Source organism: Antechinus flavipes, chromosome 4 (genome assembly GCF_016432865.1).
Source record: "Antechinus flavipes isolate AdamAnt ecotype Samford, QLD, Australia chromosome 4, AdamAnt_v2, whole genome shotgun sequence".
Lineage (NCBI taxonomy): Eukaryota > Metazoa > Chordata > Mammalia > Dasyuromorphia > Dasyuridae > Antechinus > Antechinus flavipes.
In genome coordinates, this window is record NC_067401.1 from 74323062 (window position 1) to 74345639 (window position 22578).

The 22578-nt window shown below is 34.0% G+C and overlaps 1 protein-coding gene across 3 annotated transcripts in view; it reads right to left on the bottom strand.

Annotated features, from left to right (window-relative positions):
• Positions 1-22578, bottom strand: part of CCDC18 (coiled-coil domain containing 18) — a 98875-nt gene that overhangs the window by 56866 nt on the left and 19431 nt on the right. For all 3 annotated transcript variants that reach the window (XM_051993328.1, XM_051993327.1, XM_051993329.1), the window contains exons 7-14: positions 20643-20739; positions 17547-17668; positions 15983-16274; positions 12979-13103; positions 12686-12846; positions 9203-9426; positions 7647-7757; positions 6075-6206 (exon numbers count right to left, since the gene is read on the bottom strand). In XM_051993328.1, the coding sequence (XP_051849288.1) occupies positions 6075-6206; positions 7647-7757; positions 9203-9426; positions 12686-12846; positions 12979-13103; positions 15983-16274; positions 17547-17668; positions 20643-20739 (1264 nt within the window). The remainder of the gene's footprint in view (positions 1-6074; positions 6207-7646; positions 7758-9202; positions 9427-12685; positions 12847-12978; positions 13104-15982; positions 16275-17546; positions 17669-20642; positions 20740-22578) is intronic.

Here is a 22578-nt window from a genome sequence, read left to right on the forward strand (position 1 = left end):
TGCCCAGTCTGGCATTAAAGTCACCCAGAATTACAAACTTGTCCTCATTTGGCATGTAAAGACAAATGTCTATGGGTTTTCATAACATTTTTCCTTGACCTCATTAGGTTCATTGTGGTGGGAGCATAGGCACTGATGATGGAGACATTGCACTTTCATAAAAGTGGCAATCATATTATCATGAACCTATCGCCTATCATTCACTGCTTTGGGGAAACATAAAGCAAAGCTGATTAGATTAGATTTGATTGTGAAACCTATGCCAGCTTTACAGAGCTCCTCTCTTCAAGGCAGCCTCTACAGAAAAATGCATATTCAGCTCCAACTTTTGAAAGCTGGCCTTCATTTGCCAACTTTGTTTCTCTCATAGCTACTATTTGGATACAATATATACTGAGTCCTTCTCACAAGAGCAGTTTGTTTTTCAGGTCTATTGGATTTCATGTTGTTCGTAAGCATACATAAAGTCCATGCACATAAGTGGAATCATCTTTGCATAAGTTTTTGCACATTTTTTTGTTTTTTGACCACAGAGTAGAATCCCTGCCTGCTATAGCAAACAGGCCAGGGCTAGGTTAGGTGAAACAGCCAATTTTAGGACATCTTTTCTAAACTCTTCCTCATGCCAGGAGGTGAGCAGTGGGTAACCAGGGAGCTGCCAAATCTCACTGCAGCTTCAGTCCATTGAGAAGATGACTGCATGGCCTGCACACAGGCAATGCAGGATTGTGACTACAGCTTTCAGTGTATTTGCACCTGCTGCTTTGTCACTTGCTTCTCACCACAGGACTTCCAGGTACATAAAAAAAAGGAAATGGCATAGGTGATTGTCTTTAATCTTGCACATAAACTGAGTGCAAAGTCACTGGCCTTTGCTGTCTCTTCCAAAGTCACTGAAGTGCAGTGGCCAAACAGAAGTCAAGAGGAGTGGTGAAAGCAGAAGGCAGTGGATATCCTTGGCATCATGGATGTCTGACCAAGCTCTAAGCCTTCCACACAGCCTGCTTCCACACTTTTCCTGGCCTGTGCAACAAACTGATCACATCTGCTTATTCCACCAGGGAAGTCTTCACATTCTTAGGGTAGATACCCCCGTAAATCAATGACAAGCTTAAGACTTGTCGGTTATCCACAACCTAGTTTAGTCTGGTAGCCAAAATGGTTTTACCACAGTGTAACTTCTATGCATATTACAGCTTCTTGGAACCACAGATGAAAGTTGGATGGCAAGCAGACACCAAAGATGGAAAGTTGGAAAATAATCCTGAAAAGGGACTAAGCAGCTTTCCCACCAGAGGTACTAGTACAATTTTTTTACAGACATCTTCAGGAAAAGGATTATATTTCTCTTCAAGAAATACAATATTGCTAAAATGTTCTTAATATCTAGTAGAAAAGAAAACTTCTATAAAAATAAAATCTCCTAAATGGAATGATCTATTATTCTAGATAATGTAGAAGTCATTGAACAAATAATCATTACAGATTAGATTTTATCTAATCTAATAAAATGATTCCATTCAAGTCAGATGGACTTTATGCATGCTTACGAACAACATGAAATCCAATAGATCTGAAAAACAAATCCAATAAAATGATTCTGACAGCAACCTGTCAGACTGGCTAGAATGACAGGGAAAGATATTGCAAAATGTTGGAGGGGATGTGGGAAAACAGAGACATTGATACATTGTTGGTGGAATTATGAATACATCCAGCCGTTCTGGAGAGGAATTTGGAACTATGCTCAAAAAGTTATCAAACTGTGCATACTCTTTGATCCAGCAGTGTTACTACTGGGCTTATATCCCAAAGAGATTTTAAAGAAGGGAAAGGGACCTCTATGTACAAGAATGTTTGTGGCAGCCCTCTTTGTAGTGGCAAGAAATTGGAAACTGAGTGGATGCCCATCAATTGGAAAATGGCTGAATAAATTGTGGTATATGAATGTTATGGAATATTATTGTTCTGTAAGAAATGACCAGAAGGATTATTTCAGAAAGGTCTGGAAAGACTTACACGAATTGATGCTGAGTGAAATGAGCAGGACCAGGAGATCATTATATACTTCAACAACAATACTATATGATGATCAATTCTGATGGACGTGGCCATTCTCCAGCAATGAGATGAACCAAATCAATTCCAATAGAGCAGTAATAAATTGAACCAGTTACACCTAGCAAAAGAACTCTGGAAGATGACTATAGAATTCCCAATCCCTCTATTTTTGTCCGCCTGCATTTTTTATTTCCTTCACAGGCTAATTGCACAATATTTCAGAGTCCGATTCTTTTTGTACAGCAAAATAACTGTTTGGACATGCATACATATATTGTATTTAATTTATACTTTAACATATTTAACATGTATTGGTCAACCTGTCATCTGGGGAAAGGGGTGGGGGAAAGGAGGGGAAAAGTTGGAACAAAAGATTTTGCAATTGTCAATGCTGAAAAATTACCCCATGCATATATCTTGTAAATAAAAAGCTATAATAATAATAATAATAATAATAATAATAAAGACTTACTGTGCAACAATACTATAATAAGCACTTAATTTTAGGACACTAATGCTCTAGGATCAGGGGTAAAAACTTTTTTCTGACAAGTGCCATTTGGCAGCTAGCCAGAACAGTCAATAGAGCCCCTGGAAGATGAGTTCAAATCCAGCCTCAGACACTTAACACTTACTAGCTGTGTTACCCAGGACAAGTCACTTAACTGCAAATTTTTGCCTTGCAAAAATTTAAAAAATGAATAAATGATATCATTTGTAAGCCATACATAATTATCAACTTATAGAACTTGAGCAGTGGGGGAGGGGGAGGGTTATTCTGTAGCTTTCAGCTCATCATCCTCCACATTTGATTTTGCAAATGATTTTGCCAGCCTTATATGGTCCATGGGTCAGATGTTCCCTATCCCTGCTCTAGATGAAGATACATTCCTGGTCAGTCAAAGAAATCATGGGGGTGTGGAGGGTTGGTTTGGGGATGTTGGGATAAACTACCACATCCAAAGTGTGGAGATCTGATATTGTTAAGGCGTCAGAAAAGTTCCCTATAGCTTGGAATGGTGGGCAGTCAACAAAGAACTAGTGTTTTCATTTGTATGAAAATTCATAGAAAGTAAGAGTTGAAGAGAATGTAAGGATGTGATATTATCTGGGGAGTCAAAGAGATGCTGGTACAAATAGAACTGTCCTGAAGGCAGAAAGTGAAAACTGATATGAAGGCCCTAAAGAATTCTGCAATATTCCAGAAAAGGAGTAAGAAAAGCCAATTCTCAAAAATCATCTAATCTCTATACTTTAAGATCTAGATAAAAGTGATAACTATATCAAATGAATTCAGATAATTTATCTGTTAACAAAATAAAAATCAGAACACTTTCCTCATCTCTATGTGCTTTATCATGTCCCTGACTTTAAAATGGAGCTTGGTTTTAACAACTACAATACAAGACAAGTTCCTCCTTCCTTCCAGAACATGGTCACTACCTTATTTCAGGCTTTGATCATTCTTATTGATGCAGTAGGTTCTTTGTCAGTGGATTGGTTTCCCTGCTTCTAATTTCTCTATTATCTATAATATTCAAAGGACCCAAATTATTAAGCTAGATATGACCATGCCATTCCCCAGTTCAAGAATTCTTTAGTGGCTTCCTGTAGAAGAATATATGATCTTAAGCCTGGCATTTAAAACTCTATATAACTTGGCTCATATCTTCCTTTTCCTTTGTTAGATTCAAATTACAAATATATATAGTTTAATATTCAAGGGAAGATTTTTTAAAACATTTTAAACTACTTAGAACTAGATATTAATGGCAAAGAGATTATGTCTAATTTATTACGTGGAAATAATTTTTAAAACTAAGAAGTATTTTTGGAATGAAGCATTCAAAACAAATTGATCAATATGAATATTTCATTAATAAAAGCAGAGAGAATAGTCAGGCTATACATTAAGAATTTCTTAGCCTGGAGTGTAACTCTACCTTACCTTTCATAGCCTTATTCCACATGACCATAAATCTACATCCATACTTCTAGTAAAACTACATTACTTTATACCAGTATATAATCTATACTTTCCTCCATCACAGTCTTGCATGGCACTTCTCCATCTCTGCCTGCTAAAATCCTACAAGTCCTTTTGCCCATAACAGTCTCCAAGGGATAGTGAACCAGATTAAAATGTTCATTGAGAATTATTTAACAAAATAAGTAAAAATACAATAAAATATGAATAATATTACATTTCATAACTAAGATAATATGAAGTCTGCAGGGATCCTTATGTACAGATTAGCTGCCTTCCGTCAGTATCAAATGAGATAATAACTGTCAAGTACTTGATATAGTATCAGGCACAAGTAAACACTATATAAATGTTCATGATGATGTCAATGTTTGATATTTCTGTGCCAAGTCAGTGAAGTCACAGGACTAGATTCTATGCCCTATCTGAGGTCATAGAAAGATTAACTCTCTAATTCAGTGGTATGATGGTCTTTACAGACTAAACTAATATACACAATTTTTCTAAATTTTTGGAGGGTCAAAAATCATTTTAGACAAGTCTGTGTTTATATTCTCCCTGAAGCTTAGCAACCAATAGACACTGTTCATGGTTGTCCTCTTTACAAAGTGTAACCTAAAGGTTAAGCAATTCTTTGATACATCTTCCTTTTCATCCTACACCTTTTCACCATCTTCCAAAACCATACACATGAAGTAGAACTTTTTACAAAACCGTTTCCATATTCTGATACTATCTCCATTTCCAGGGGGAAAAATTACCTTAAAACATAACTTTAGCATGTACTGGGATAAAAGCCTAGGAATGTCCTTCTCTAACCAAACCACTTTGAAAGTTACCAAATTATTCCATATTGCCTAGGTCAGGGCTCTACAAATTTTGGGTCACCATCTAGTTTTTTCCATCTTAATATCTAGTATTTCTGTCACAATATTAGGTAATCTTTGGCCAAAAAACAAGGTTCACTTTTTACTATCATGATGACCTGAAAAATAGTCTACTAAACTTTATTCAAGTGTTATCCAATGCAGGAAGTAATGAAACCTTTCACATTGTATATACTAGGATTCTTTGACGTCAGTAAACTGTTCTAACTCCAATCAAGGCCCTAGACTTTGCAAAAATCAGATGTGAAGGCAAGGAGGCATATAGAAGTTAGGGGAAAGGATTTAGATACTAGGGCATCTTCTAGCCATGTATATAGATACATTATATAGATATATAGACATAGATACAGGCTAGGAAATATCTAAATAGAAGTGAATAGCTCTTGACTCTTTGCAGTAATCCTTTGGGATTAATTCTGTAGCTATTTGATGACCCAGCTTTAACAATGATAAGAAACAATATCCTGTGGCAACATACTGTGGAACTAATATTCTGTGTTGTCTTTTACTTTTTGTCCTTTGAAAGCTAAAGAATGGACCTATCTACTAAATCTGAAGAATGATACCTAAAGAAAATTGGTCTAGCCTTGTGTTACACATCTTCAATATGAGGGCCATTCCAAGACAACATCAAATCTTTTGAGTCAGATCAAAAGAAAACAGATCCTAATCCAAGCCCACTTTTCTGGACAAATATATCCTAAATTTATAATTTCCAAGACTGCATAGAAGAAGAGTACCCGGCAATTTTAATTCCAACATTTATTATAAAAATTTTCTAGACTGTTTTTAATTCTTTTGGCAATAATATAAAATGTTTTCTAAAATTATAATGAAATCTCTTTTTAAATTTCTTATTTAACCATACTGGTTAGTCTACTTTGAAACACCTAAAAGTTATTCTATTCTCTGGAGCTTTTCACCCAAACTAACATTCTACTTTAAATTTTCTCCTTTCCATTTAATCAAAGGTTCTTAAGTACAGTTACTCTCATTTTTTTCAATGAATGAAAATCATCCAAATGCTATCACTAATAAAGCATATGGAGCATCTGCTGAAGTTTTAAAATGAAATTATTAAAATTATTTTAAAAGATTAAAGGCAAAAAGAATTATATTTTAATTCAATAAATTCTTACTAGTTCGATCTGATGTTCCATTTCTTTGTGCTGTTCATAATGAATTTTCTTTGCCGTTTCAAAAGCTACACACATTTTCTCATGTTCTGAATTTATATTTGATTCCAAACTGTGTATCTTTTCATTCTTTTCCTGGAAAATAAAATAATACTTTTAAGGAAATAATTAATTAAAACATATTAATGATGTATTTAATGTGAAAGCATAACATTTCTTAAAATGTGCAAAACGAGGACCAAGCAGTTGTTAAGTGTTTTTACCTAACGAACAATATTTGAAATTTGTCATATAAATTACTTAACTTTAAATGGATATGAATTTCTTAAAATGGGAAACAAGTTGTAAAAATGAAAAAAACAAACCCAAAACTTTTGAGTTGAACACAGCACAAAACTGATATGATTATAATGAAATGAAACATGAAAATAAGAGAACAGAATGCCAAGTATTCTGTTAAGACTTAAAAAGTAAGTAAAAGAAAAACAAATGAAAATGAGTTAAATCATGGTGTAGAATTTGCAATGATCTTAGCTGTAATAACTTCAAAATGCTAATCCTTAAAACATGCTGTTAAAAAGTACAAAAACAAAGAGAAATGCTCTCAGTTAAAAGTCTGTTTTTACAACTCACTAATGATCAGAGAAATGCAAATTAAGACAACTCTGAGATACCACTATACACCTTACAGATTGGCTAAGATGACAGGAAAAAAATAATGATGAATGTTGGAGGGGATGCAGGAAAACTGGGACACTGATGCAATGTTGGTGGAGTTGTGAACGAATCCAACCATTCTGGAGAGCAATCTGGAATTATGCCCAAAAAGTTATCAAATTGTGCATACTCTTTGATCCAGCAGTGTTACTTCTGGGTTTATATCCCAAAGAAATACTAAAGAAGGGAAAGGGACCTGTATGTGCCAAAATGTTTGTGGCAGCCCTGTTTGTAGTGTCTAGAAACTGGAAATTGAATGGATGCCCATCAATTGGAGAATGGCTGGGTAAATTGTGGTATATGAATGTTACGGAATATTATTGTTCTGTAAGAAATAACCAGCAGGATGAATACAGAGAGGCTTAGAAAAACTTACATGAACTGATGCTAAGTGAAATGAGCAGAACCAGGAGATCATTATACACTTCGACAACGATATTGTATGAGGATGTATTCTGATGGAAGTGGATTTCTTTGATAAGAGACCTAACTCAGTTTCAATTGATAAATGATGGACAGAAGCAGCTACATCCAAAAAAAGAACACTGGGATATGAATGTGAACTGTTTGCATTTTTGTTTTTCTTCCCGGGTTATTTTTACCTTCTAAATCCAATTCTCCCTGTGCAACAAGAGAACTGTTCGGTTCTGCAAACACATATTGTATCTAGGATATACTGCAACATATTTAACATACATAGGATTGCTTGCCATCTAGGGAAGGGGGTGGAGGGAGGGAGGGGAAAAATCGGAACAGAAGCGAGTGCAAGGGATAATGTTGTAAAAAAATTACCCTGGCATGGATTCTGTCAATAAAAAGTTATTATAAAATAAAAGAAAAAAAAAAGGCTGTTTTTACCATAACTTCCTGTTCCAGTTCAGAATTTTTTGCAGCAATAGAAGAATAAGCATTTGTTTTTTCTTCAAGCTGTTTCTCTAATGTGAGAATCTGAGAATTTTTCTTTGTCATCTGAAAAAAAAAATGAATATATATACTTTGAGATGAGTGTATAGTTGATAAGCAGAAAATAAAATTTTTTTCTAGGAAATTATAGCTAATTTTCTTCTACAGTTTAAAAATCTTTTCATACATACTACTAAACATACAATGTGAATGTAGTATAGTAGAAAAGGTTTGGCTATGAAGTCAAAAAAGACCTAGATTTAAGTAATTTGTTATTCTACATAACGTTGAGCAACTGAGGTTACAATTCCTCTCTCTGATAAAAATAAAGGGATTCTACTCAATCCCTAAAGTTCTTCTCAGTTTAAAAGCTTCTATTATGTGTAAAATCTTTGTACTTTTTGGTAATGCTTTTGGATTCCATATAATCACACGTTGTTTTTACAATTAGTAATCCACTATGCAGTAGCAGAGATGAGAATCAGAAACAATTAGAAAAAGAAAAATGGAAGTAATCTAACCCATCTCCCTGGGCCCACATAGGACTTTAACTGAATCAATTCAAAACATTTTCTAACTCAATGTCTGAAAATTTCTAGGGAAGATGTGATTGCTTAAGTTAAATGTAAGTCACCCTTATCACTATTCACATCCATTCCCCACAGAGTTTCCCTCTGTCTTAGTAAGGGAGCTGAAGGGAAACAAACATAAAAAACACAACTACTCTAACCCAGGCATGGCTCCTATATGCAGCTTCTAGTTTAGAGGAAGCAAAGAAGAAAACAAGCATTTATTAAATACCTATTATGATAAACACACTCTACAAATACTGTTACATTTAATCCTCACAATAATCTTGAGAGATAGGTACTATTACCCCCATTTCACAGATGAAGAAACTGAAGCAAATAGGAGTTAAGCGGCCTGTCCAAGTCATATGCCTAATAAATGTCTGAGAGTGTATTTGAAATCAGGTCTTCCTGACTCCAAGCCTAGCACTCTATTCACTGAACCAACCAGCTGTTAAGCATAGCATGCCAAAAGAAAAGCAATAGGTTCCTATCTCTGTGGAAACTTTTTAAAACTTCTATTTTCCCTTTACATAACTGAAGAATATTAAAAGATTCAATCTCTATCACACATTTCTCTCCTTCCAAGTAAGTAGTATCAATTCTTTATTCTTTCCTTTGCTGTTCAACTGAGAGAAAAAATTTAAATATAATATAATAAATTTGTCATACTAAAACACTGTGGATTAAAGACCTATCTACAAATTACTGTTTCTATTGTTTCACATAAAATCAAGTGAAGTCATAAAAGGCAATTTCATTTTAAGTATAATATAAAATTAGTACTTTTCCCACTATGATTATAGTATCTTTCAATCACTAGAAAGTATAACAATTTTCAGGATCAAAGCCAAATTTAATCTATAGGTTAAAAGAAAAAGACACCTCTCCTATATTTCTTCTGCATTAGAGTTAGTTTATTTTTTTTAAAAATCCACTTACTTCAGATTCCATTTTACTAGAATTGGTAATTTTCTCTAATAATTCTTCTTGAATTGCTTGAAACTGGCTAGTCCTATGAGCCATGTCAGCCTTTAATTCAGAATTCTCAGCTTCTGTTTTGGTCAACTTAGCACGTAACTCTTCTATGCCGGAAGCAAGTCTTTGTTTTTCTCTCTCAAAATGCTTGCTTACAATATGTAACTTTTGACATTGGATATGGCCTGCTGTGACACAAAATATAATTTTACATATACTGTTTAATATTGTTATCACAAAACACACTTGGGTAAATAGTTCAGAAAAATATCACAAAACAATTTCTACAGGTAAGCATAAAGAACTGGGAAAAAAGGTGATTCCATTATGAAAGTGATGTGTCATCCTGAATGATGCATGAAATAAAAATCCCAGGAATGAGCTGTTCTAGATAGTTATTTCATCCAAATATTAAAGGATTGATCCTTTAATGAGAACTTTAAAAAATATAAACATTTTAAATGATATTCACACATATTTTAATTAGGATATACTGAATAAAATGTAACTTCTCTGACTTTCTCAAGATCATAATCAATAGCAAATTTCACTTGGATATATTGAAGACACAGATGCTATACATGTTCTGTTGTTTGTCCTTTATTTTTGAAGAGGACTAATGACATCATGGGATGATGTTTTGACTTGGGCATGAAGTGGACTTGAGTGAAGTAGAGTTGCACAAAGTCATCAACCTTTCTCTTTCAGTCATCGAAGTCCAAAAGACAAAAGTCAGGATGCATGGTGATATAGCCCAGAATGCAGGGAATAACCTTGGCACCTTGATATTGGACCAAGCACTCCACAGCACCTGCTTTGGTCACCTTCATGGCCACTGCAACAAATTACTCTGATCTGCTTATTCTTCTGGGGGAGATCTTTTTAGATTAGAATAGTTTACTATAGTTCTCCTAACTCAACAACAGGTTTGAGACCCATCAGTTACTCCTAACATAGTTAAGCCTGCCTGCCAAGACTTTTGCTGAGGAGTAACCATAGCTTCTTGGGGCCGCAGGTGAGAGATGGGCAGAGTTCTCTCTGAACACCCCATATACTCAAAGAATGTAAAGCTACACTGCTGGGATAATTTCCTTGATGAGGGTTTTTGAGGGGTGCCATAAGGGTGCAGGGTGCTTCCAATACTTTCCTCTCCCCCTCTTAAGATTTCCTCTGCCATAGAGAACTGTAATTCTGATGCTCAGGGGACTTTGTCTGTCACTTCTCGTGCTGTAAAATTGTCCTGATATCCCTGTTCTATTCCGGTAGTCAGAGTGCCTGATGGATTTTTTTTCCCTCTAGATTTGTGATTTTATCAATGTGGTAAGCACCTTGAAGGGGCCTTTCTCTATTAAAATATCTTCTTTCCAATTTAAAAGTTTTAAAAAGCTGCTTGGGGATTAAGAGATTAAGTGAAAGTTCAGAGTCAGATTTTTCAGTCTGAGATCTGAACCAGGAGCTCTGAATGATGAGGCCAGATTTTCTAGCAGCTCAATGGCACTTTCTCCTTTTAAACATTACCTCAATCTTCTGCCTACAACTGTACCCAATTTTTCCCCATCTTCCAAAATTCATTATTGAATCCTCCCCTCCCCACTAGCTATTTATTGCTGCATATCTCTTCTCCTCTTGTGGCTAAACTCCTTGAGGAGGTCATTGATAATTGATAGCTCCACTTCCTTTCTTCTCAAAGTCTTTTTTAACTTTCAATATCTAGCTTTCAACCTCATCATTAAACTGAAACTGTTCTTTCCAAAGTTACCAACAACCTCTTACTTGCCAAATCTAACAGCCTTTTTTTTAAAAATCCTCATCTTTCTTGGCTTTTGCAGATTGACCTATCAATTACCTTTTTTGCTTGATATTCTTTTGTCTAAGTTATGATGACATCATCTGTCCTAGTTTTCCTTTAACCTGTCTGATCCTTCGTAAGTCTACTTGGCTACCTCTCTTCATCAGGTCAGGCCCAATAACTGTGGATGTTCCCCAGGGCTTCTCTTCTAGGCTCTCTTCTCTTTTCTCTCTATTATTTCATTTAGGGATCTCACCATCTCCCCTAGTTTCAATTATCATTTCTATGCTGATGATGCTTAAATCTACTTCAGATCTCATAAGTTCATCTAGCTCTAACTTCTCTCTTAACATCTATTTCTAGATCTCCAACTGTCTACAGACACCTCAAATGTCCGGTAGACTTCTTAAACTCAAATGTCCAAAAGTGAACTCAATCCTTTCTCCATTACAAATTTCCTTATTATTGTCAAAGGTGCCATCCTCCTCCTATTCCACTCACTCACAGTTTAGTGTTAATCCCTGACTCCTTATTCTCTCCTCTTCCCTATATCCAATCTGTTGCTCAGACCTATCAGTTTTGCTTCTCTTTGATGACACTGCCGCTACCTGGTGAAGTGATGGAGATGCCTCATCACCTAATGCTTGGATTATTGCAATAGCCTGCTACAAGAACCTGGGTCGGTCTGTCCCAAGTCTCTCTACTCCAGTTTATTTTCCATTTAACTACCAAAAGTGGTTTTCCTAGAGCACAGATCTGACCATCTCATCCCACTCTTACTCAATAAGCTTCCTACTTTTACAGCCTTTTTGCACCTTACTTCTCCTTCCCCTCATACTCTGTCACATTGGATTCTGCTGTTCCTGGAACAAAACACTGTCCTTGGCATTTTCCTTTTTCTCCATGCCTGGAATTCTCTCTCCTCATCTCTGCCTCTTAGCTTCCCTAGCTTCCTTTAAGGCTAAGTATACATCCCATCTTATAGAGGAATCTTTTTCTAATAACAATAATAATAATAAGTGCCTTATCTCTGATATTACCTCCAAATTATACTGTTTGAATATAGTAATCTACATGTGGTTTTCCCATCAGACTAGGAGCTTCTTGAAAGCAGAAATGGTCTTCTTTTTTTGTATTTTCAGTACTTAGCACTGTGCTTGAAACATAGCAGTCACTAATAAATGCTTTCTGATTGACTACTGATTCTAATTGCCATCAACAATGCTCCATTTGTGCTACTAATGATGACTGCTGAAATCTTTCTTCTCTTTGCATTTCCAAGAGCTTCTAGGGTTTAGGAAATTAAAGATTTCCCTTCTGCATGGCTGTATTCAAAATAACCAAGATTTTACCATAGGGAAACAGGTAACTAACAGTGACTAAGAGAGACCTAATTTGTAGAGTGAACTAAATCATAACACAATAGATATGGGATTACAATGTCTAAAAAAGATCTTTGGATAATAGTAAAAGGAAGAAATGAAATTATGCCTTATATTATTTGATTAAAGAAAATAAAGAATAAAAAGAAATTTTGCTAACCCATTAGATATTTGTGAATAATTTCATAAAACAGATCGTAAGATAGAATTGCTTCCCCAAAGAAACCATCATAAAAATTATAGTTCTTATTATAGGTAAATTATAATTTTACATACTTGCTTGATTCCCACTTAATTTTACAGGTTCTGTTTCTAAGCCACTTAATTGGCCACCTTCCTGTATTTCATCATCACCAAAAATAGGACCAGGAAACTGACTGGCAGTTAGGTTTGTTTGAAGTGTATTGATTTCTGCCTCTTTCATTGCAAGCTTAATCCTGGCAACAAAAGAAAGGAATACAAAAGATTGAAGAAAAAGTACATTTGTAGAAAATATTATCTATCATCACTACCAAAAAGAAAAGATATTTTAATGATTACCATCATTCCAGAAAAATGAAACATTATACCTGAGGTTTGAGATCACTGATTGATTTATATCACAGCAAGAAACACAGAAATCTTCTTTGGTTGAGAACTTTTCCACTTGACGCTTACAGATACACATTTTAGAATTAAATTTTTCTCTGTTAAACTGCAAAAGTTTAAAAACAAGCATGGTTAAGCATATGTGCATTTATTTTTAAAACAGAAAACCCTAAAAGTTCATAATGAAAGTTGTAGTTTATATAATAATTCACTTGAAAAAAGATTTGCAGGTGTGGGATAAGAATATCAATTTGAGCTAACTACATAATATGGCAGCCAAAAATTTTATGATGATTCTAGGTTCCATAAATAAAACTACTAGGTCCAGAATGTAGAAGGAACTGATAGTCTCTTGTACTCTGCCTTGGTCAGACTATTTTTTGGAGTATTATGTATTGAAGTATTATGGAGTATTTTACATGGGTGTCTCACTTTAAGGCAGGAAGTAACCAGGTTAAAAGAAGGATCACCAGGATAATGAAATAATTTAAAATTACGTATTGTAACATAAAGTAGCTAACACTTCAGCCTGAAAAAAAGAAGACCTAAGACTTTTTGAAGATCACAGTTTTCAAATAAAGGAATGTCATGTCAAAAAAAAGTATAAGATTTACTCTGATACTAAAAGACAGGATTTAGATCAATGGGTAGAAATTAAAGGGAGATAGGTTTTAATTCAACACAAAGAAGAGTTTCTTAACAAGAAAAATTAGTTTTGGAATGCCTCGGGTGATTATGAGTTCCCTGTTGTGGAATTGTTCTAGGGAAGCAGTTGACCACCTTCAGAATTTATGTGGGCTAGATTTCAAGAGTTCCTTTCCAATTTGTAGAATTTGTTATAAAGTTCTAATACGATGTTAAGATTCAGAATTTCAGGTTTAAAAATGTATATTGTTTAACTTACCTTGTACTTTCTTATATGACTATTTTTATTTTTAAATGACTATTTCATAGTCATATAATGCAGTTCATAGAGTGCTTTCCTACACAATAATTTCAGGAATTTAATTTCATTTTACAAATAAAACAGTTGACTATTCAATCAGCCAACATTTATTATTGCTAAGCATTGTGCTGGAACACAAGAAAGACCAGCACAGGGTCAAAAAGGCTAAATGACTTGCCTAAGGGTACACAGTTAATAGGTAACAGAGATAGGAGCCTTGTTTTGACTCCAGTCTAGGGTTCTTTCTACTAGGGCACTTTCAACTGTAGTCGTCGTCTTTTTTTAGACTGGGTCTCTCTATCCCTTCACAGTGAGAAGTGCCCAGGCTGCCTCCCAGCCTACTCCATGTTCTACCTGGGGCCACACCATATTCATGAAGGACTCAGTGCTAACTCATACTTGGTCTTGCTCACTGCAGCTCAGACCACACCGAGTCCAGGGCCCCTCAGCCTCAGGTTCTAGGGTAATTGGATGATACATAAATGCCAACATGTCCAGTTCTGCTCCCAATTATCTATGTACCTTTATCTTCCTGAGCCTTTACTGTATTAAAAAAAAAAAATCATTATCTTTAGGATCCCTTCCAGCTCAAAAATTCTGTGACTCTATCTAGTGGTTCTTTGGCAGCTGGTTGGATCTTACAGACTTAAGAGTAATGCTTTAAAACAGGGATCCTCAAACTTTTTAAATAGGGGGCCAGTTTACTGTCCCTCAGACTGTTGGAGGGCCAGGGTATAGTAAAAGCAAAAACTTTGTTTTGTGGGCCTTTAAATAAAGAAACTTCATAGCCCTGGGTGAGGGGGATAATAGTCCTCAGCTGCTGCATCTGGCCCATGGGCCACAGTTTGAGGATCCCTGCTAAAATGTATGTACTATGTGGGATTATAAGGGAAATCAACTATATTGAAATTCAGTTATCAAATATTTTAAAAATGAGTTGTGTTTTGGAATATTATACTTCGGTAAGAAATGACCAGCAGGATGATTTCAAAGATTACATAAACTAATGCTAAGTGAAATGAGCAGAACCAGGAGATCATTATTTATTTCAACAATAATACTATATGAGAATCAATTCTGATGGAAGTGGCTATCTTTAGCAATGAGAGGATGCAAATTAGTAAGAAATGGAGAGAACCAGCTACACCCAGTGGAAGAACTATCGGAAATGTGTGTGGCTCACAATATAGCATTTCCACTCTATCTATTATTGTCTGCTTGCATTTTTATTTTCCTTCTCAGGTTATTTTTACATTCTTTCTAAATCTGATTTTTCTTGTGCAAGATAACCATATAAATATGTGTACATATATTGTATTTAACATATATTTTAACATATTTAACATGTATTGGACTGCCTGCCAATTAGGGGAGGGGAAGGTGGGGAAAGGATGGGAAAAGTTGGAACAGGTTTTACAAAGGTCAATGATGAAAAATTACCCATGCATATGTTTTGTAAATAAAAAGCTATAATAAAAAAAAGAAAAGAAAAGTTAGATATGATAGATCTTTGGAGAAAATTAAATGGAGACAGAAAAGAGGGGGAAAAAATGAATTCTTGAGGCCTGTATTTTATAGAGCATGAAATTGAATAAGTGATTTTACTGAGATCATCAAGTATAAGAAATAATCATAAACCATTATTCACTTGTAGCCTCCTGACCCTACATCTGTTCTTCTCACCCATCTATACTCCCTTTACACACAAACTACCTAAACAACCTCAAATTAAGAAGATAAGTTTAGAGGTATGATGAAACTGTCATGTGGTGACTTGAAAAAGATAAAACATAGCACATGCTTCACGAAAGAAGAGTGAGTAGAGAGTCTAAGGGATAGAAAGCAGGCACTTGGTTCAAGAGAATGTGTGAAGAAGAGTACTGGATAGGTATAAGAAGAAAAGAGAATCAGCAGAATGAGATGAACCAAGCAAAGCAACCACAGCATGATACTATCTGGTAAAGCACCTAAGGAGAATTTTCTTTTCCTGTTACATAAAGAACTAGATGTGGATAGGTTATATTTTTAAACACACTTACTGGCAACTGGGAAATAATCATTTCCAAACTGCTTAGTTCTTGCCTTGAATCTTCAATTTCACTTTGACACAAACTCAGTCGCTCATTCTGCTTTGTAATAAGGACTTTTAATTCTCTGTTTTCATTCACTAGAGCAAGTTTTTCTCTAAGAATTTCTTCTTTGTCCTCTAACTCATTCTCCAGCTTTAAGATGTTTTGTTTAGACTCAGTTAGTTGTGACATAATCTCAGAATTTTTCAAAACCATACTCCTTATTCTTTCTTTTCCATCATTATTTTCATCCTTTAATTGCCTATGAAGAAAAAAAAAAAAAAACAAGAAAAAATGAACTGAGGATAAGGATATTCTCTTTTTTAATAATAATTCTTAATACCATCTTTAACTTATTAAAATAAAAAAACACTTTCAAATAAAATATAATTAGAATAATTTAATAATATTTTAATGATCTTTTTATTCTTATTTTAAAGTGCATTCCAAGAAAGCTGACTGCAACACATTTCTCACAACACAAAGGATACTTTAATTTCCCAGGTTAAGAATTAAAGAACACAAGAGAAAACTACAGATTATTATTCTCAACTGTAAAATACTTTTCTAAAGCTGATAATGTTCTATTGATCTTTAAAGGACTTGATTCAATGAGAGGGTAAGAATTTAAACTTTGCAACTTATAAGAAGGAGCAAATAAAGAAAACTGATTCTAAGATTAAAATTAGCATTAGCTGCTAAAACAGAAAGCTACATAATGAACAGTTTTTTCCTTCTTAGAAAAATACAAAATGTATTTTTTTTAAAAAGAAAGCATCTTTTGTGTGTTTACTGATCCACTCCTTAAATTGGGTTAAATAAAATTTATTTTTGATGTACAAGCAATAGTTTATCAAGTAATAAAAATTATTCTTAGTTCAAATTATTATATTAATTCTTTAAATATAAAATAAATATAAAGATATGCAAAAAAGTGTGAATCAACACATTAAGCTAACATCTGAAATTAAAAAGACTTTATAGCATATGGGTATTTATAACAAAGAAAAATGTAGACTTTGCATTTAAAGTATACTATCTACGTGAAACAAATTATATAAACATCCTATTTTTCACAAGCTTTTGATAAGTAAGAGTAGAGGAGAAAAACTGTTATGGAGACCAAATTCTTTAATGGTATTATTTGGATGTTCTGGGATTTTTTGTTTTTAAGCCAGAAATAAATATAAAATACAATGTGGACAGTTGGTTAATTGATACAACTTTAATAAAAATGTTCATCTCTATACTGAAACAATTAAACTCTCTATTAAATAAAAAAATCCTAAATTCTTATCAACATAAAATTCATTTGTGCTAACAAATTATATCATTTTTATTTCACCTATCTTTATTCTTGGAAATTTTTTATTTAAGCTTATAAAGATGTTGGAAAATTGTATTCTTAATAAATTAAGGCCACCCTTAGTCCTTGCAGAGAATTTGGTTTTCTTTTTTTTGTTGTTGTTTTCATCTAAATAGAACTGTCTTTGCAGTTCTTTGAAATGTGTCTATTGCAGATACACAAGCATACCTCAACTTGTCTTTCATGGATTCCAGGTCCTCTTTGTATACAACACATTTTTCCTGTAATCTTTTATTTTCTTTTTCACAATTTACTAGATTTTTCTCTAACAGCTCTTCTTCAGCTTGAACCTGAAATGTTAAGTGAAATGAAAACACTAACATTAAAATTGTGACATGATTTAAGGATGTCACAACCTGGGTTCTAAAATGTGTAAAGAGGGCTGATATGTTCTGAGCATTCACTAAAACAAGAGTCCCCAGCATATCTAAACAAAGAGTTTTTTTTTTTTCTTTTCCCTAAAACACTTGAAGCTTATGGGGAGAAGAGATAGTTTACTTAAATTTGAAATTCAGTGCAGAGATGGAAGAGAGAAGGTCTCTGTCAACTCTCATCCCTTCAAAGAGAAGTTATTATTATTCAGAATCCATCCTGAGGGCAACAGTTCTTTGCTTTTAAAGGATCCCAATGGGCAAACCATCTGAAAAAGCATTCAGTGAAGGCAATACCATAATTAATAGTTAATGTTATAAAGTTATGCCACAATGCAAGCAAATACAAATTTCAGATTAAAAATGAAGCAATTTGTCTTCTAGCTTTTTCCCAATTTCCACTCTCCTAATTCCTAAAAGGGGAACTTTTCATGGCAACTATGCTTCTCTGCTGCTACAAAAGATCAATCACTAACATCCTTGATCCTTTGCAGCAAATGTCTTTAAAAACAAATACTCACAATTCTGTAATTGTCTTGTCAAATTGAGTGAAAACTCACCAGCCCAATCTTATTCCCTTAGGAGATAGTTCTATAGCTTAACAAAAGCAGACATGATTACCACTAAGATGTAAAGCCAATATTATCTCTTCCCTATCTCTAAGGAATATTAGTATGAAGCAGAAAACAAATCTATCCCTAGTCAAAAGAACATCTCTTTATTGTCAAATCCTGACTTTTTTTTTTCACTTTTCTGCACCTGGTATTGTTAACCCTTCCCTTTCATTGAAATGATTTTTTTCTTCCTTGATATGTGCTGAGCACTGCAGCATCTTGGTTCTGCTTCTTTTATTACTCTTTTGATGACTTTTCTTCTTACTGTCTTAACTGTAGGAATTTCCTGCTAGATTTTGGCTACTACTTCTCCTAAAGGTTTCTTTCCTTCCTCAAAATCTTCCTGCTTCTTTCATTTGCCCTCATCATATATAACTGTCATATCTCTCAAGTAGAATGTGAGCTTGAGGGCAGAGAAAATCATTTTTATCTTTGTATCTTCCATGTTTAATACAATGCTTGCATTCAAGCCCTTAAACATTTGCTGAATTGAATCGCAGAATGCATTAATTAATACTCTGCTTTCAAATCTTTCCACTCGGTTTTGTGGAGGGAAGATGGATTTGGTAAAATTTAAAATTCATTTTAAACTTGAATAACCACTCTTTGATAATTTCCACATTTATATCTCTTCCAAATGTGTATTTTCATCTGAGTTCCAATTAATACCACCACCAGCCTACTAGGGATTTCCACTACCTCCTTAGATTCAATGTATCCAAAATTAACTTCATCTTCTTGCTCCTCAAACTGGTACCCCTGCTAACTCCCACCTATATCAATATCATTTTCTCATTTATTCATGCTAAAAAAATTCATGCTAAAAAAAAAAAACTTTAAAGTCCCTTTTGACTCATTCCTTTCATTCTTCCTCCAAACTTTGATTTAATGCTAATCTTTTATATCTGACCAATTTTGCAGATTTTTTTTTTTTGATCTGCAAATCAGGAAGCTGGCCCAGTGATCTGGTCTTTCAAGATTCTTATTCTTGTCTGATAGCTAGTGTGATAGCCTTCTCTCTACATTATGGATTATGCTTCTAATCAATGATTAAATTTATTTATTATTGATTAAATCATAAACTAGAAAATAGATTGAAATAGGAAGGGGAGTTGATAGAAAATGAATTCTACAGTCACACATGGATAGCACTGTACTTTCCTCTTGTCCCATTACAGGTTGCTATTTCTATGGGGAAGAACTCTTTAACCTGTTTTTATAAAAACATGGTCCTATTTTTTATTTATCTAAGGTTTTGTGGTTTTCTCTAGATTCTATTAAAAAGTGCTAAGTATAAGTGGAATGTATAATTAGTAAGAAGTCTAGCTCTTCTTATCAACAGATAATGTGTTAGTTTTATATATATATATATGTCTCTTGAGGTCATTCAGGATGTGACTGGGGGTGGAAAAAAGAAAAGTCATATAAGAGAAAAGAAGAGAATGAAATGAAAATGACTAGGGGAAAGAACGAAAGAAAGGAGATGGAAAAAAAAAAAAAAACAAGAAGAAAGTAGAAAAGAAAGATTAAGCCAGCCTAAGCAGGGATGAATAGTCACAAGAGGACAACAGAGGAAGCTCTCCTCCTGCCCAGTCAGATGTCAGAAGATGGGTTACTGTATGAACATAACTAGCTACCCACCATCTTTCTTTTCATAACAGGAAGCTCCTAGGTCATGGGCCACTTCTGCTTTTTCTTAGAATTTACATGGTAATGGTGCTAAAATTACTATGCCAGTTCTCATTTAGCCTAAGTGGAACATCCAGCCCAAACACTTCAGCACCATTAACTCTTGCCCTGTTCCTAACCCTAGCCAGTGAGCTCAGCTTCAGAGTCTCTTGCCTAAAAGAGTCAAAAGTAAAGCACAATTATTTATATCAGACTGCTTACTGTTTTGACGAATAGGCAGAAGAGAGAGGATGGAGGAAAGGATAAAAAAAAATCAAGTAATGTGAAAAATTGTTTTCATATGCCATTGAGGGGAAAATAAAATAATATTTTTTTTTAAAGAAAGTAAAGAAAAAACTGTGTGTCTTCATTCATTCATTCAACAAATATTTACCAAAAGCAAAAGAACTAAGAAAAACACTGCTGAGGGAAACTCAAAAGTTTATGACATTTTCAAGAGCACATTATTACATCTCATCATATTTACAAAAAGTAATCAATATATTTCATACAAATAACATACTGATTTTGCTGAAATTTAGTATAATAATTTTGTAATTCTAGACTGAACAATAATGACTAAAAGGCCCCCAGAATATGTTATCTCTTACCCTTTCCAACTTTTCAGCTACTCTTTCTTTATATTCTTTGAAAGCTTTGCCCAATTCTTCAGCATTTTCCATTGCTTCATTCCGTTGCTGTTCGACCCTACAACATAAATATTTGGCCATTATAAAGGATTAAAAAGTATATAATATCTGAAAAAGACAACTTTCTGAAATATCCTAAAAATATGCTTTCCAATTTAATAGCTCACACAAAAATGTTTTCTATTTAATGAAAATTTAAAAATTTACATTATTAAACTAAATTATAAAAGTGACCATGTTTAAAATTAAAAATAATTTCAGAATTTAAATGTACAAAAGCTAATTAAATCAAAAGCAAATGACTAATAATTACTTCAAAAGACAATAACAACAACAAAACCCCAACAATACTTTACTATTATAATCTAGACAGAAGTCATCTGGTTCAAATCTCTTATTTTATAGATGAGGAAAGCTGGAGGGCATGGAGGTAAAAGGACTCGTGCAATATTACACAAGTTTAAATCATTTGAGGTGAATATATATATTCTTTGACTTCAGAGATACTGTGGCTTTCTGATGAACTACACTAATTCTATTACCAATCTCCCATATAGTGTTTAATATGAGAAGCAGTATACCATGGAACTTGCTTCCAGAAAAAAGTCCTTGGTTTTTGCTTATCTTTTGGTTCTTTGATTATAACAAACATTATATAACAAACCTTGAAATTCTGCATAAAGGGAGGATAATAATAAAAGCTCATTTATACTAAAGTGTTATGGATAAGTAAATTCCCCCAAATACTTTAAGTTTAAATATTTAAGAAAGCAAAGCTGATCAAACTGTGCATATCTTTGATCCAGGAATATTTCTCTTGGCCCTGTACCCTCAAAGAAATCATAAAAAGGAGCCACATGTAAAAAAATGTTTGTAGCACCCCTTTTTGTAGTGGCAAAGAACTAGAAACTTAGTGGATATCCATCAGTTGGAGAATGGCTATAAATAAGTTATGGTATATGAATGTTATAGATTATTACTGTTCTATAAGAAATGATCAGTGGGATGATTTTGGAAAGCTGGAGGGACTTACATGAATTGATGGTAAGTGAAGTGAGTAGGACCAAGAGAACTTTGTACACCGCAACAAGACTATGTGACAATCAATTCTGATGGACCCAGCACTTTTCAACATGAAGTGATTCAGGGCAATTCTAATAGACTTGTGAAGAAGAGAGCTATTTGCATACACAGAGAAGCCTATGGGGACTGAATGTGGATCTCAATATAGTATTTTTTTTGTTGTTTGCTTGCTTTTTGTTTTCTTTTTTTCCCTTTTTGAACTGATTTTTCTTGTGCACCATGATAAATATGGACTTGCTATGTAGGGAAGGAGAGTGGGAGGAAGGGAGGGAGAAAAATTTGGAACACAAGGTTTTACAAAGGTAATTATTGAAAACTATCTTTGCATACATTTTGAAAATAAAAAATTATTATTAAAAAACAAAGCAAAGTTGTTTAATTTCAATGGAAGTTATTCTTTAAAATATTACTGCCTTAGAAGGGGACCTGTATGTGCCAAAATGTTTGTAGCAGCCCTGTTTGTAGTGGCTAGAAACTGGAAAATGAATGGATGCCCATCAATTGGAGAATGGCTAGGTAAATTGTGGTATATGAATGTTATGGAATATTATTGCTCTGTAAGGAATGACCAGCAGGATGAATACAGAGAGGCTTGGAGAGACCTACATGGACTGATGCTGAGTGAGATGAGCAGAACCAGGAGATCATTATACACTTCGACAACGATATTGTGTGAGGATGTATTCTGATGGAAGTGGATTTCTCTGACAAAGAGACTTAACTGAGTTTCATTGGAGAAATGATGGACAGAAACAGCTACACCCAAAGAAGGAATACTGGGAAATGAATGTGAACTATTTGCATTTTTGATTTT